Consider the following 14,598-nt stretch of genomic DNA (forward strand, 5'->3'; position numbering starts at 1 on the left):
TTTCACGCCACACAGCGCAGCACAGGGATTAGTGCTAAGTTATTGCACGACGCCCGCATATTTGTGATGTCACTCGATCGACTGCTCAAATAGATCGATTTGACGGGACAATCTCCAGTGAAGTGGATCCACAGCGCTCGGAAAGAGGAGCACGTGTTTCGCCCCTTGACCCAAGAAAGTGTGCGGCAACTGTGCGACCCGCATAGGCACCAGTATTTAATACGTCCGGGACGTCATACGTCTTGGAAACCGATGGACCTGGACGGCGACGCGGTATAACTCGACTCGCCCTGTGTGTCCCACTTAGCGTTTCGTTTTCAGGCAGCACGTTTTCCACGAGGGGACATGTTCGTCTTGTGCTTTCTGCTAACGTTGTCTTCCAGCTCACTTGCGTGCGGTGAGTGCTAAACTGGCCTTGCGCTATAGATTACGATGACAGATGGGAGGAAAAGTAAACAGTACACTTGCTTTGCTGTAGTGCAGCGGCATGGGACTTGAAGGAACGTAGTACAACGACATAGGTCGACAAGCTCACTCATACGTAAGTCGGCTCCCGTGGACTCACTCAGACTCGGAAAAGGGCTGTCAGTGTAAGTCTGAATGAGTCCGGGTTCGTAAGAGTTTGTTGAGTTTAAATCCGAGTGAGTCTAGCTGAGGAAAATTTTATGGAGTTGGAATCTGGGCGAGTGCGTTTGAGGAAAATATTGATCTACAGTTTTAGTTTAGTGAGTAACAATTGCAAAATATATTTTTTCAATGAGTATGAGTGATTCCCATCTTTTATTGGCCACATATGGTCATACCTATTCATTTTCAGCATTACTGTCAGCCGCATATCAGTTTACATTTGCACTCAAGTCTTTTCACACACACATAAACGCATAAGCGATCACATGCCGCCTAAATAATTATTAATAAGAGCGACCCATAGGTGAGAGGAGGTAGTTCCATGAAACGCTCTTGCAAACTTTTTCGCGAAAACTTTTTGATAAAAGTGCCTCGTGTGAGTGCTTACTGAATCAAAATGTCCTTACTGAATTTAGATTCCTGACAACTCTCACTTGAAGAGGCACAAAATCGAAAGGCGGGCTGTAGTCTCGCATAGCAGATTATGCGAGATATATATTTGCTTTAAGAAGCATTTACACTTTGATCGAAAAAGCCGAACCTATTCTCACGGATTGATCAATCAATCAATCAAATCAAATTTTATTTTCGCTTCAGACAATACAGCGCATTGTCACTGCGCATTGTCACTGCGAATGAGTCGAATAACTCACCCAGACTCAGATCAAGCCGGGAGTCTTAGTCTGAGCGAGCCCGGGCTAGGCCATATGCTGATGAGCTTGAGTCCGACTGGGTCCGGTTGAAAAAAAAAAATTGTAGTGAGTACGAGCCTGAGTGATTCCGCTTGAGAAAAATTTCAGTCAGTCCTAGTGAACCCTCAGAGAAGTATATACATCTTTAGTGGGCCTGAGTGAGCTCCGGTTTTTATGGCGACCTATGACCACGATGCACGGTGCTGTCTGTGTGAAGTTTCTTTCCATGTCCACGTCCCTTGCCGCTCTACGAAGAAGCTTACAAATTGACCCATTACTAACAAGTCCATCTATTCTTCCTCACAAGGACTTGCACATGTTATCTAAAGCATCGTTCACAACATATTGGCGTAGCCTGGGAAGAAGGGGGGGGGGGGGTTGGGAGGTGTTCAATCGCTAGCCACTTTATCACAGTTTTCAATTTGGCGTGTTTATATTTACGCGCACACATAAGAACGCAAACACGAACACACATAAAGCGTAATTGACGCCACTCTCTCTAAGAAGAGTGTGTCTGTGACTGTCCATTTCAACTCGAATGTCTCTGCACTGAAAATCAACGTAACAACAAGCTAGCATCAGCTAGCTAAGTCCTAGCAACAACCTAGAGAATAATTTCATCTCCCAGCTAAGGCCTATGGAAACAACCTATATTGAAGTAACCGGACTACTCTTGAGAATCGTCAAGTCTCACCCTTGCAAACATTGCGCTCCTTATGAAAGCTTCGCCAGCTTTTTTCACTTGCACTTAACCTTGTCCGCGATTATCAGGTGATCGTTTTCGAGCTCATAAGTTTCTAGCCTATAGTCTGCCCGATTTAATCTGATAATCATATACTGCCTCACGTGCACCTTTACGAGTGGTTCTTGGGCGCCACGCGTGCACAGTGTTCCTGCCATCTCTCCAATAGAAGCTATGTAGTTTTCTACTCGTGTCCTTAAACATCTGTGCGATGGTCGGCCTAATACTATGCCTTTAGCTAATAACAGGAAACGGGGTAGACCACTTTTTGAGTTTGAAAAATTAACGACATAGGTAAACATGCCTTGAGAGGCAGAGCCCTGTTCCCCGAATAAATTCTCCGCTACGTGTGTTAGTGAGTGTTATTTGAAAGTGACAGTTTTTCCGAGTTAACAGATTTCACTTTTCTTGAGCCTCTACAAGGATCTTTCAAATGTAAAGCCACCCTTTCCACCAACCACCAACCCCTGTGTTGTGATCTTCGATCTTCGCAACTTAGCACCCTTCGGTAATATATATATATATATATATATATATATATATATATATATATATATATATATATATATATATATATATATATATATATATTACGAAAGTACGACAGTGTACAAAACGCCATCACGTTTTGAAGTATATCAGATGGAATGAATGTACATGCAGACACTTTTCGCAGTAAAAGCAAATATGAATTGAAGTACTCAGTAAGAGACCATGAAACATGTTTTTGTTATCGTCTGAACCAGATTCAATCTACTTTACCTATAGTAATACTGGCTAATAAATAAACGAGTATGACATTTTTGAAGCTGGCGACAGTGGACCCCAATGCGGCGTCTCCAGTTCACGACGGTTCAAGGATGACAGAATTGTGGGAGGCACGGAGGCTAAAGATGCTGAGTACCCATGGCAGGTGAGAGAATGTTATTGTTCTCTTTCCCTGGCGTATGAGACAACTCATGACCGGGAACGAAACTTAAGGCCCCTACTTTTAAAGCACCATCACACATACACTTAAAACAATGAGTAAAAAATCACAGCATATCCACGGGGTGAACGATGACGAGCGGGCGAAGCTCCGGAGAGATTAATCGTCGGTATAACCATGAATATTCCGCGTGTAATTCGCCCAGTTGATCATGATCTAAAGACGTCATGAGAAACACTGTGGGTGTATATATAGAAATAAACTTTTCTTTGTTCTTAGAGACGATGGATGGCTTGCGATGCCCCTTTATGGTCTTTCAAGGGTGAGCGGTTCCTGTATAGGTTGCAGTGGAAAATTTGCAAGTACTAGGTCAATGCATGTTCCTCAGATCGTGGTTGGTTTCATATGGTCATACGATATACATCTGAGTGCATATCTAGGCGCCACATGCTGGATAAACCAATTATTGGTCGTATCTGAGATATCATTGTTGAAATCCACATGTGAATTGAGAGAACGAACGTTGAGGAGGGCAATGATAAACTCGTTGGAAGAGTCAACGTCTTCTTGCAGGGATCTCCAAGTACCGCCATCTCCCATACCCTGTGTTACATACTCGCTCTAGAGTGGGTGTATGCCACCGGTGGTTACGTACATCACCAACAACAAACCCCATGAGATGTACAGGCCCACGCCCTAAGGAGCTTCGCCCGTAAAATGTAAGTTCTGTAAGACCCAGGCATAGCTTCGTTCCCGCATTTGCTATGGTAATGTAAACCCCAATACTCATACATTGACACAGAGATCTTCTCGTCGAGATGGCATGCCGCCTTGCGCAACTCCTACCTCGACGATCAACTTTGGGCTATCCCAGCAGGCCCAAGAGGCGACGAAAAGGCAAGAACCCGACGTCCCCACGTGGGAGGCCTAGGCCCAGCCGACTAAATTGCTGGTTTTAATGAAAGCTTATTCCTTCTCCTCGAATAAACACTCCAGAGTTGAACCTAGAGCTCGGGGCTAATCTTGTTAATGTGACGTGGCGATTCTCTTCCTTTCGTGGCGTAAATGTTGTTTTTCCTTTCGCAGGTATCTGTCCAGAGAAAGAAAGACAACTTCCACTTTTGTGGAGGGAGCCTCATCGCTCCCGACATCATTGTCACGGCCGGGCACTGCGTTGACTCGTAAGGGCGGTGGTAGAATGTACCACTTGTTTCTACAACAATGCAATAATGGTGGTGCTATTACTCGTATGCTGCTTCTGTGAGCGTCGCTTGTCCAACACGCTAGCTGATCGTAGAGTGTATTGTACAGCTTGTGCGCTTTGGATTGGCCGTATGTTGGCTATCGAGGAGCAGCTAAAATCATGAATATCAGCCGTAAAACAAAATCACATTTCACTACGTGCAAAAAAAAAAAACAACATACGCATGCTCAACGTATGGGGCGACATGTGTACGCCATTATCAAAACCGTAAAAGCGTGGACATTAGTGATCTTGAAATTTTGAACTCAGCGACACTCTGAGATTTTCGCACTGTAAGCGATGTAACGTCATTCTCTGTACTTCGGAATACCGTTCCATTTTCGATGATATATTGATAGGCGGTGCATGGGGCAATAAGTCTGGGTTGTGGCGCCCATTGGCCGCTGTAGATGTCTGTAGACCTAGCACGGCTAGCCTAATAATGACACTGGATGTATATTATATTCAACGTTGTCTCATTGCAAGAGTGACGAGAAGCAAAACAACAATTTTTATCAATCGCAGAACGTCTCCAGACACGATTTCTGTTCAAGGGGGGCTTCTGGACTTGCGTGACCCACCAAGTTACAGTCAGCGCCGCTCGGTGAGTGGTTCAGTTTTCAAACATTGAAGAATGGCACCGATTTTGGACGATTGACAAACTTATTTGCTGGTGAACACACGGCCTCGATAAAATGAGTGCGTTTGACATGTATATGAACGTACTGCTCTTTTCACTTCTGCTTTCGCCCATCTTCGTAGCGCGAATATATTTTCTATTCTTGAGAATCTGCTGCTTATGATTTCAATGTAGGCTTCCCTGACATGATAATAACGGTGCCAAATCATTTCAGCTATCATGGAATGATGAACACAGCATACATCACTAGGACACATGCATACATTCAGGCAATCAGAGATTTTGATATATTGATAAGCGCTAGTGAATATCGTTTTACCGAACGATGCGTATATATCTGGCACACCAGTTTTTCTCGTAAACACTGCCAGCAGTACCTGTTGTCAAGATCAGCTGAATGTGACAAGGATAAGAAACATCTGACAGACACACACAAAAAAGAAACAAAAAAACAGCTATAGAAAACATTATTCAAGGGGCCCTGCCGCACTTTTTTTTTTTGCATGATCAGAAAACGCTACCGATCGGCAATCGATGCTCCTGAGAACTATAGCTAGCCATACAGTATAGCGCAGCACGTGACCTGGAATTTACAATTCATACTTGAAGTGATCTAGAAATCGCTCCCTCCTCTCTACAAATGATACCATATGCCCAAGTCACTGTGCCATTTTTCCATGTCCACGGCCATTGCCTCATCTGAACATCGTGACTTTCATAGCTTTATACCGTGGCCACGGCGAGATGTCGCCACGTGTCCGCGAACGCACTCGCGATCACACTGAAAATAAGTCGTGCGTTGAATCAAAACATCAAAAGGAAATGTTCAAGGTCATGACACGCTCTGACGTAGAGACGTATATTCTTGCCGTCATCCCCCCTCCCTGCATAGCTTTCAGTTCTGTCGCTTTTATGAAAGCAGAGAGGAAGTGCTTAAAGCGTGTGGCAAACCATTGTAACTCCGTTCGTTTTTGACTGATCTTATGCTTTTTTTTTTGAAGCGACTGATTCGTGAGGCAGTAAGTTTTTTAAGCTAAACCATTCGATGATTACTTGAAAAATTGTTGCAAGGCTCTTTTAATTTAGCTGACATATCCGGGACCGTGTTTCCACTACGCCTTTTTTCTCACCCGTCATCAAAGGTGTTACGACACTGTGCCAGAGAAAACAAAAAGGCCCGCACAGTATGTAAACTTGAATAAAGGAATGAACCCAAAGAACAAGTATCAACAACGTTTACGTAGAGAAGTTAGACAATGGAAAAGGGTGACGAGAAAAATTACACCACCGAACACCACAGACACCACAGGGACGAATACCACTGAAGAAGTGCTAGCTGCCCGTTCAAAGCCTATTTAAAAATATCTATTGTTATTCTAATAAACATCACCCGCCATGCTGGTTTGATGGTTATGACGCTCGACTACTGAGTCGAAGGTTGCCTGATAAAAATTCCGGTCGTGCGGCCACATTTTCGATGGAAATTCAAATGCTGGAGACCCGTGCACTCAACTAAAAAAAACACCAAATGGTCAAAAATTTCTGGAGCTCTCCTCTACACGGCGTTCATCACGATCGTACCGTGTGTTTGTGACGTATACATAAACACAAACAACTATTATTGAATAACAGAGATGTGACCTAGTTGGTTCATGTCTTAAAGGGAGAGGACATGCAAAAACACGCACACAACAAGATGGAGCACCATGATGTTTGTGGTATTTTGACTTCCCCGTTTGTCAGTGTTTGCATGTCCTGTCTAATAAACTTGATTGCCGAACAAACTTTCAATTCATGCCCTGTGGTATTCATTCCTTTGCTCTCCTCGTTCTCGTCACGGTGTTCCATTCTACACTCTAATTATAAAACAGCCAGCGCTCATCAAGTTGTTACAACTTAAAATGACTGTACGATGACGGATCCCTACAACTGCTTTCTCGACTGCGTTGTCTTGCAATGTCCAGTTGAGTCTGTTACTTCCTGGATGTCTTTCGCGAGACACTTCTTCCTTCACCAATTTGAACAAAGAAAATTTTATCAAAACAGGTCTCACGGATAGTCGTGTACAGTGGCTACAACGATGTGAACAACGACATCGCCCTGCTCAAGCTGGAGACCCCGTTCGACCTGGCCGCAAGCGAAGGGCACATCGGCGCGGTTTGTCTCCCGCCCCCAGACTACCGCATCAGGGGCCAGGTCGTCGTCACAGGATGGGGTTCGACCCGAATGGGTATGCATATACGCTTCTTCTTCTTCTTCTTCTTCTTCTTCTTCTTCTTCTTCTTCTTCTTCTTCTTCTTCTTCTTCTTCTTCTTCTTCTTCTTCTTCTTCTTCTTCTTCTTCTTCTTCTTCTTCTTCTTCTTCTTCTTCTTCTTCTTCTTCTTCTTCTTCTTCTTCTTCTTCTTCTTCTTCTTCTTCAGGTGAATTAGTTTTTTTGTTTCTTCGCAATACTACTCGTATATGCTAGGGATAGGTTTCAAAACAAATAAATACTGAGTAATAATATTTAAAAGTTAAAAAAAATGAAGAATTTAGCTCTATATTCTTTTAGTCTGACTGATAAATTCCTCTATTGCGTAGTAAACATCCTTGTGACTGTAGCCCAGAGTAGAGGCGCCGAATGATAGAACAACCGATTCGGATATTTCCAGACCCAAGTGTCTTACATTGCCTTCGGGCAGTTGTCTTCCTCTTTTTTTTTTTCATTTTTTTTTTACCGCAAAAGCTGTTATAAGATCACAAGAAGGGTCGTGTACGCTGTATATTTGTCCTCCACGGCCGTTGTTTGCAACCACTGTCGCACGTAAAAAAAAAAAAAGACTTAGTAAATAAAAAAAAAAAACCAAGGACCCAGCGGGATTCGAATCCAAGTCCCCTGCGTGCGCCATCCCAGTGTTTTATACCGCAGAGCCATGACGGTGCTCGAAACTCCGTAAACTTGACTTAGGCCGGCTTGATGTCGGGAAAGGAATCGCGTTAGCATGAGTATAATAAGAGTTTTAGAACAGCAAACAAACAACCAAGAGCCACACAATGTGAATTGCAGAACGAGTTGGTCGTCCACTGCTTCAATCCATTACAAAAGCTTGTTCTTGTTCACCTAATAATAGTGGCGCATACCCACCTTAGGCGTAATTCTTCATCGTCGTCAGCCACTGCATAAAAAGATTTGCACGAAATTCCTTGCTAATGTGTAGTAGATACCACGCTTTTCCGAAGAATGATGAAGAATATCACAGTGAAGCCGGCCTAGGTATACCACACAAAAACTATGATTTTTTATGGTATAGTGGGTACCCTGCAAGCGTGCTTGTAGCAGTTACCCAAAGAGTGTTTATAGAAAAGGCTGCGAAAGGCCGCTCTTACAGCTTTCGCTGTGAATGTGCTGTGCGTTCCGCGCAGGCCTGGCGTTTGTTTTTTTTTCCTAGCCGCTGACAAAAGTAGCGATAGCGATTTACATTAAAATACCACTTGAACAAACGTCAGTGAAGCTAACGATGATGTCGTGTGAACCATTCAGCTGTATGAAGCTTTTATACCTCCCACACCGTAGCGCCAGTAAACCCAATGCTAACGCGTTTCTGTTAAACGGAATTGGAGGGGAGCGCACTTTAGTTCTTCGGCCATAATTTCTGACAGCGTCCGATGCCTCTCACGTGATATTGATAAAGGATTGTCTAAAATATACAGACAACACTTGGTGTTTTGAGGACAGTGTAACCTGTGACTCTCACGTTGAGACATCCGCCGTTTTGTCTACAGAAGAGATTATATAGCGAGCGTCGTATACGTTAAGAGGAAGAAATAACCGTTTAAATGAAACACCAATAATTTCAGCTGTAGAAGCACTGATGTATTAAAAAAAAAGTGAAATACTTTGCTGGGCAGCAGACTGTTGTGCCGGAGGAGGCTTATCATAGCTTGCGCAGAGTGACTTAATTCATAACAAGTACAGAACTAAGGGCACAAGTGCAGCAAATGATTTATACATTTTTAAAAACATGCTAAATAAGCAGGAATTTTCAGTCAAATAAGCAGTATTGCATATAAAATGTTCACATTTCGTCTCAGCAGCTGATGTGTTCTTCAGCTCCTGATAAGACATCGCAACAGCTATTTCAGTTCAGCGAACTTTCACTTCAACGAGCTTTTTCTGAGGGTACCTTGAAGTTCGTTCAAGCAAAACTTCACTGTACTTATTCCACTGACAGCGTGATCTATACTGATAGCCGTTGACGATTAAACAGAAACAAACTGCATTTTACAGGTATGCATGAGAATCAATAGGGCTACGAGTCGGGCAATGACAAACGTCGACGAGCTATTATTGAGCAAAGAGTCGGAAATGCATAGTGTGGTTTCTATTGCGGATGTTCCAGGTGGACCCGGATCGCCGAAGCTGATGACAGTGACAGTGCCTGTGCAGGGCAACCTAGCATGCACCGTATCCGGGCTAACAAGCTACAACTCTACAACCATGTTCTGCGCAGGCATTCCGGGAAGGGATTCCTGTCAGGTGCGCCTTTTTTCAGCGACAGCTATAAAGTTGATCTTCTTGCACTTCAAAAGGGTTCATACGTCTGCAACTTTTATCACTCGAACAACGCTAATTAGAAGTCCACGTACATGCAGTGAAGGATATTGATTTACTGAAGCGAATATTGGCGACCTTCAGCGCCACGTAAAAAGGGATATTTTACGGCTCGAATGCTCTTCAGTCACAAAATACGAGTACGAGTCGAGTCACAAAAGCAAAATTGACGAGTCTGACCCTCATATTCTAGAACTTCGCTTCACTAAACACTTCGCCTTCACTTGAGAAAGCCGATGGGAGCGCCATCTCTAGGCACGGCAAGTCACTGCATATTAGCGATAGTCTGCTGAGAGTCTTGACTCTTGAGTAGCGCAGCGTCATTTTCAGCCGTGTGGTGGCGCAGTGCTCAACTCTGTCAAGTGAAGGGTGAAAGTCGAGTGGAGGAGAGTTTGTGAATACGGGGGTGAGTCTGACTGAGCTCTATATATATTTTTTTGTTTTGATGCCTTATGGATGTGAGACGTTGCGACAAAGGGATAACTTTTGTTCGTGCATTATGCACCGACGACACACCACCCTCGAGTATTCTGTGAAACACCGTACACTTTCAGTCAAATCGTCTTGTCCAGCTATACACCACCCGGAAGTAGCGAAACGGAGCCATATTTTGTACGATGATAGCGACTAGATTAATTTCCTTGTCTATTATTGTGTTACTGTTGCACAGGACTGGCAAATGCAAATGACATACGCGTGTACACCGTTGACTGAAGGAGATACCAAATGCTGTTCTTTTCTTTGTCTTCAGGGAGATTCGGGGGGTCCCGCAGTGCAACGCAACAGTGGTCTCTACACTCTCGTCGGCATCGTGTCTTTTGGCCTAGGGTGCGCAATCTTCCCCGGGTTCTACACAAGGGTTCCCACCTACATTCCCTGGATCACCGAAAACGTGGCAGCGCTGCAGTCTTAGCTGCACAGGGATCCTGTCGCGGTGCCATTGGCAGCGTGGCTTCATGCGCGACTATATTGCAGCAAGCTGGAAGCCATTCGATGTTTTTGTTTGGACTCGTACATGGTCCACCTCTGCGCGAAATAATTATAACTGTATAGGACACAAGAGAGCGCTTTTGTATTTGTTGCACCATTTTAAAAATGCTATTATGAATGCTTTTCAGTTTACTTAGACAAGTTTACTTAGACTTAGACAACAGCGCCGAGATTAAAAGCTTAACGACCATTACACATCGGACACAAGTGCACCATGCTGTAAATTTTCAGAGGCCTACGTGATTGATTGACAACAAAATAAAGTATGTGTGAATACCAGTCACACTGTGTGTCTCTTTGCTCCTGTATACAACCACAGAAAATGACAAATGGCTTTTGTATAAAGGGTTATAAACATATGGCTTGGTACTCAGAGACAGTGAGATGGAGTTTCAAGGAATGTGTTCAAAATCATAAAAACATTACAGAAGGGAGGTATCTGCGTGTACCTGCAGTGTTACCTTTACTGTGGCAGAGGGCGTCCTAAGATGCATACAAACAATAAAATTATGGCAGTAGTTATGAAGATTAAAAGAGTTAACTTTTTTAATCCTTGTAAATAGGCTGATAAGTCAAATAAGCGAATTGGAGTCGTTCTGCAGTTTCTATGAAACAGCCAGTGATTATCACTGCAAAACGATGAAATTTGTCTAATTTAGATAGCGAAACCAAAACCAACACCCCAAAGAGCGCATCTGTTATTCTCTTCGAAAACGTCCTCAAGTGAGCGTCGTTATTAACCGTCGATAGCGAGCGTCAATCATCCATGCGGCTGGAAAACATTGCTATCAAACGAAGTATCTCTATAGGTTTCGCTTCGAATATATGATTCTGGATGTTCAGCATTCAATTTTATTCGCAGGCCACTTTGACCAAGAGTATCTCTATAGGTTTCGCTTCGAATATTTGATTCTGGCAGTTCAGCATTCAATTTTATTCGCAAGCCACTTTCACCAAGGGAAATGTTCGAACACCTCGAAATTTCACAGCTATTGAAATCAGCGCAGGGTATAAGATACCTGGACTGTTAAATTTTGCCGGATTTGATGAAGTTGCTATCATTGCGCAGCTGCAACACTGAGTAGCGCTAAGGTGTAGGGCTTCTGTGTGACCCAGTTTTCATTTCGCCTAGCACAACCCAAGCTGTAAAGAATTTTTCTTTTGTCCAAGTAGGTGAAGACATCAAGAATGTCAGAAAAATACGCACACATCAAAGTAAATACATAGCAAGCTACACGAATTTCTCCAAAACTGCTGCTCCTAGAGTAACCCAAAAAAGAAAATCACATAAAGAGGACGGTATTGCTTGCTTGCTTATTCGCTTGTTTGGTAGCGCTGACTTCTACACAAAAAAGGGTGCTGACCACTTGAAAATGATACTTCTATATTGCCCTAATTTTCTCCAAATTCTCGAAACTTGCAATTTCTCCTTTTTTTTTTGTGCCGCTTTCTTCACTTATGCTGATGCTGCCGCTGACGAGGATTGTGATGATGATTAACTATTTTTAATCGCACCTGTTCACCGAAAATCGCAAGGCAGGGGTAACGCGGGGAATATTTTCAAATGCGGCGTTCGTCTTCGTCACCATACCTCACAGGTTTTAAGCACTTAAACAATGTTGTTACCACCGACTTTTTATTTATTTACGTGTTGCCACAATTACGTCTCGTTTGTGCTTTCTACAATGACTGGTCATAGGATAATTCGTCAATGTGGTCAGTTGTTATCATCACCATGATGACATCGCACGTGATCGTGGCTGTTGCAGAGGCCACGCCCCCGCATCCTGTCTCTGTCGAGTCTCACCTCGGCTTTCGTTCCCGGCAAGCAGGATGATCTCCCTAGCGTTGTCATTTGTGCTAGTCTCAGTGGCAGCTCTAAGTTCCGGCGTCACGCCTCCTCCGTCCCGACAGATGTCCGCGAGGCGACTGTCGTATGCCCCACGAAACGCGAGCCACGTTCTCCCAGAAGAACAGCGAGAGCGCAACGGGCTGTACGCGGAGGAAGGCGCCAACGAAAGCGGACGCGTTGCCTCGCTTCTCAGTGACTTCCTGGACGAATATACCAAGGTTCGCTATTTCATTTTTATCGGACGTTGTTCCCTAGTGCTCCTTGATCATTACTTGCGTTGATAAGCAAGTTGATAACTGGGGTATCGACACCGCACTGTGCCATGGCGGACAGGAGACCGCCTGGACATGGCTGACTGAATGCTGAGGGGCGACGACTCTTTGGCACAAACTGCCTCTGTTTCGATCAAAGTTGCTGCTCTTGAGGCTGTTCACACACACACACACACACACACACACACACACACACACACACACACACACACACACACACACACACACACACACACACACACACACACACACACACACACACACACACACACACACACACACACACACACACACACACACACACACACACGCACACACGCACGCACGCGCGCGCGCGCGCGCGCGCACGCACAGAGAGAGAGAGAGAGAGAGTTCAGGAAGCTTCCCTGTCTTTACAGTCATGTCAAAAAAAGCAGAATTATACAGATCTTTGTCTTTTAGACCTTGACTCGGATACCTTAAAAACAAGGATAACTGTGCGAAACCGCTTCTTGACATCTAGCTTTCCTGGTCTCTCGAGAAGCGGATCCAGCAATATAGAAATTATTGTAAAAATTGAGGTGTTTGGTACACTTAGACGCTCAGTGACATGTTCTGACATGTTTAATCTTGCATTTTTATTATTGAATTTACGTGCTATCTGTCCGAGACATAGTAAATATATACACAAGTGATTATTGCGCCATGGACCACAAAAGTTACCTTCAGTTTTGACAAGAAGATAAAGACTGCAAATAAAAGAAAGATCAAGCTATTTGAGAACTCCCGATTTAAGAGTGTGAGTGCTGTAACTGGAAGCCTTACCTACAGGTAGTGCGAAGTGATATATGAGAAAAATTGCTGTGGCTTGACTCAGCTAAAGCCCCCAGATATTCATCTCTTCTGTTTAGGGATTTTAGGTTCGGCTAGGCTGGTTATGCAAGCAAAAGCTTGTTTACTTGGTTAGGGATGTTTACCCTCGTAGCCGAAGCGTAGTTTTCTAACCGAACGATATGACTAGTCTAACGTTCCGTATTGCGTGCACTCGGTACTGTCGTTTCGTGAAGGGCAAACGATTGGGGGACCACAGGGTTAGATGGGCATGCCCACACTATGTGGAAAGTATCCGCAAGCGGATGATCACAGCGCAGGCATTCCCCGGAGAAGGCCGGATTGAAATGTTTATAAACAACTAAGTTTGATCACTCGGGTTCAGTGCTACCAAAACAACGGGGTGTAAGAAAGCCGCACGCTTGCGCAGCAAAACATAGTCTCATATATAGTATAAGTGCGTTAATATTAATTGACAGGGTTGAGTAAAGTTGGCGTTTGTTTGGTGTGTATTGCGTCACATCAACTCGTGATACGTTTATTCTTCACATTCGTTTCGTACGCAATAAATTATTTGTGTCGGTTACCGCCAGTTAACTGTGTTTACAAATAAACATGTCAGCGCCCATGCACAAGCGACGACCCGGGGTGTAATTCCACCATATTGTCGCATTTCCTAACGGCGGCATTTTAGGCCAATCAGAGAGGTCGTAGCAGTCCACTGGGTCAATCAGCATCGATCAATGGCGAAATTTGACAACATGGCGGAATTCCACAGCGTCCAGAATAACACCCCGGCTTCGATCCGAACTTGATCTTGCTACACTCACACAGCGCTGACATCAACAAATAAATGGTGAAATAAGCCATCAATTGGGTTTATCTCGGTGTGGTAAATAAAGCATCAGGTGCGTTTTTGTCGTTATTAGCGAGTTATACTGCTTGCTTAGTCGCATCTGCTAAGCTTAACGAGACGAGGCAGTGTTTGGGCTGCGTTGCCAGACCAAGAACGCCGCATCTCCAGTGGCATAGCCTCCTAGATTTCCCTTGCCTGCCGGATTACCAGCGGTCACTTGAGAAGCGGCCGTCATCGGAACTATGGTGGTGGCGCCACTTAAGTAGGGATGTCTTCAAATAAGTTTAACGTTTTTGGAGCTTATATGCAACAAGAATAGCGTAAAGTTTTTTTAAAAGGCGTAAACGTAAATATA

At 44.0% G+C, this 14,598-nt stretch overlaps 1 protein-coding gene across 1 annotated transcript in view; it reads left to right on the top strand.

Moving 5' to 3' along the window:
- LOC142814134 (uncharacterized) overlaps window positions 1-14,598 on the top strand; it is a 168,951-nt gene that overhangs the window by 74,254 nt on the left and 80,099 nt on the right. The window contains exons 9-16 of the mRNA XM_075892071.1: window positions 280-397; window positions 2,871-2,974; window positions 4,076-4,170; window positions 4,758-4,836; window positions 6,919-7,102; window positions 9,252-9,388; window positions 10,215-10,375; window positions 12,283-12,523. Of these exons, the coding sequence (XP_075748186.1) occupies window positions 280-397; window positions 2,871-2,974; window positions 4,076-4,170; window positions 4,758-4,836; window positions 6,919-7,102; window positions 9,252-9,388; window positions 10,215-10,375; window positions 12,283-12,523 (1,119 nt within the window). The remainder of the gene's footprint in view (window positions 1-279; window positions 398-2,870; window positions 2,975-4,075; window positions 4,171-4,757; window positions 4,837-6,918; window positions 7,103-9,251; window positions 9,389-10,214; window positions 10,376-12,282; window positions 12,524-14,598) is intronic.

The sequence above is a fragment of the Rhipicephalus microplus genome, chromosome 4 (assembly GCF_043290135.1).
Source record: "Rhipicephalus microplus isolate Deutch F79 chromosome 4, USDA_Rmic, whole genome shotgun sequence".
In the NCBI taxonomy this organism is placed as follows: Eukaryota; Metazoa; Arthropoda; class Arachnida; order Ixodida; family Ixodidae; genus Rhipicephalus; species Rhipicephalus microplus.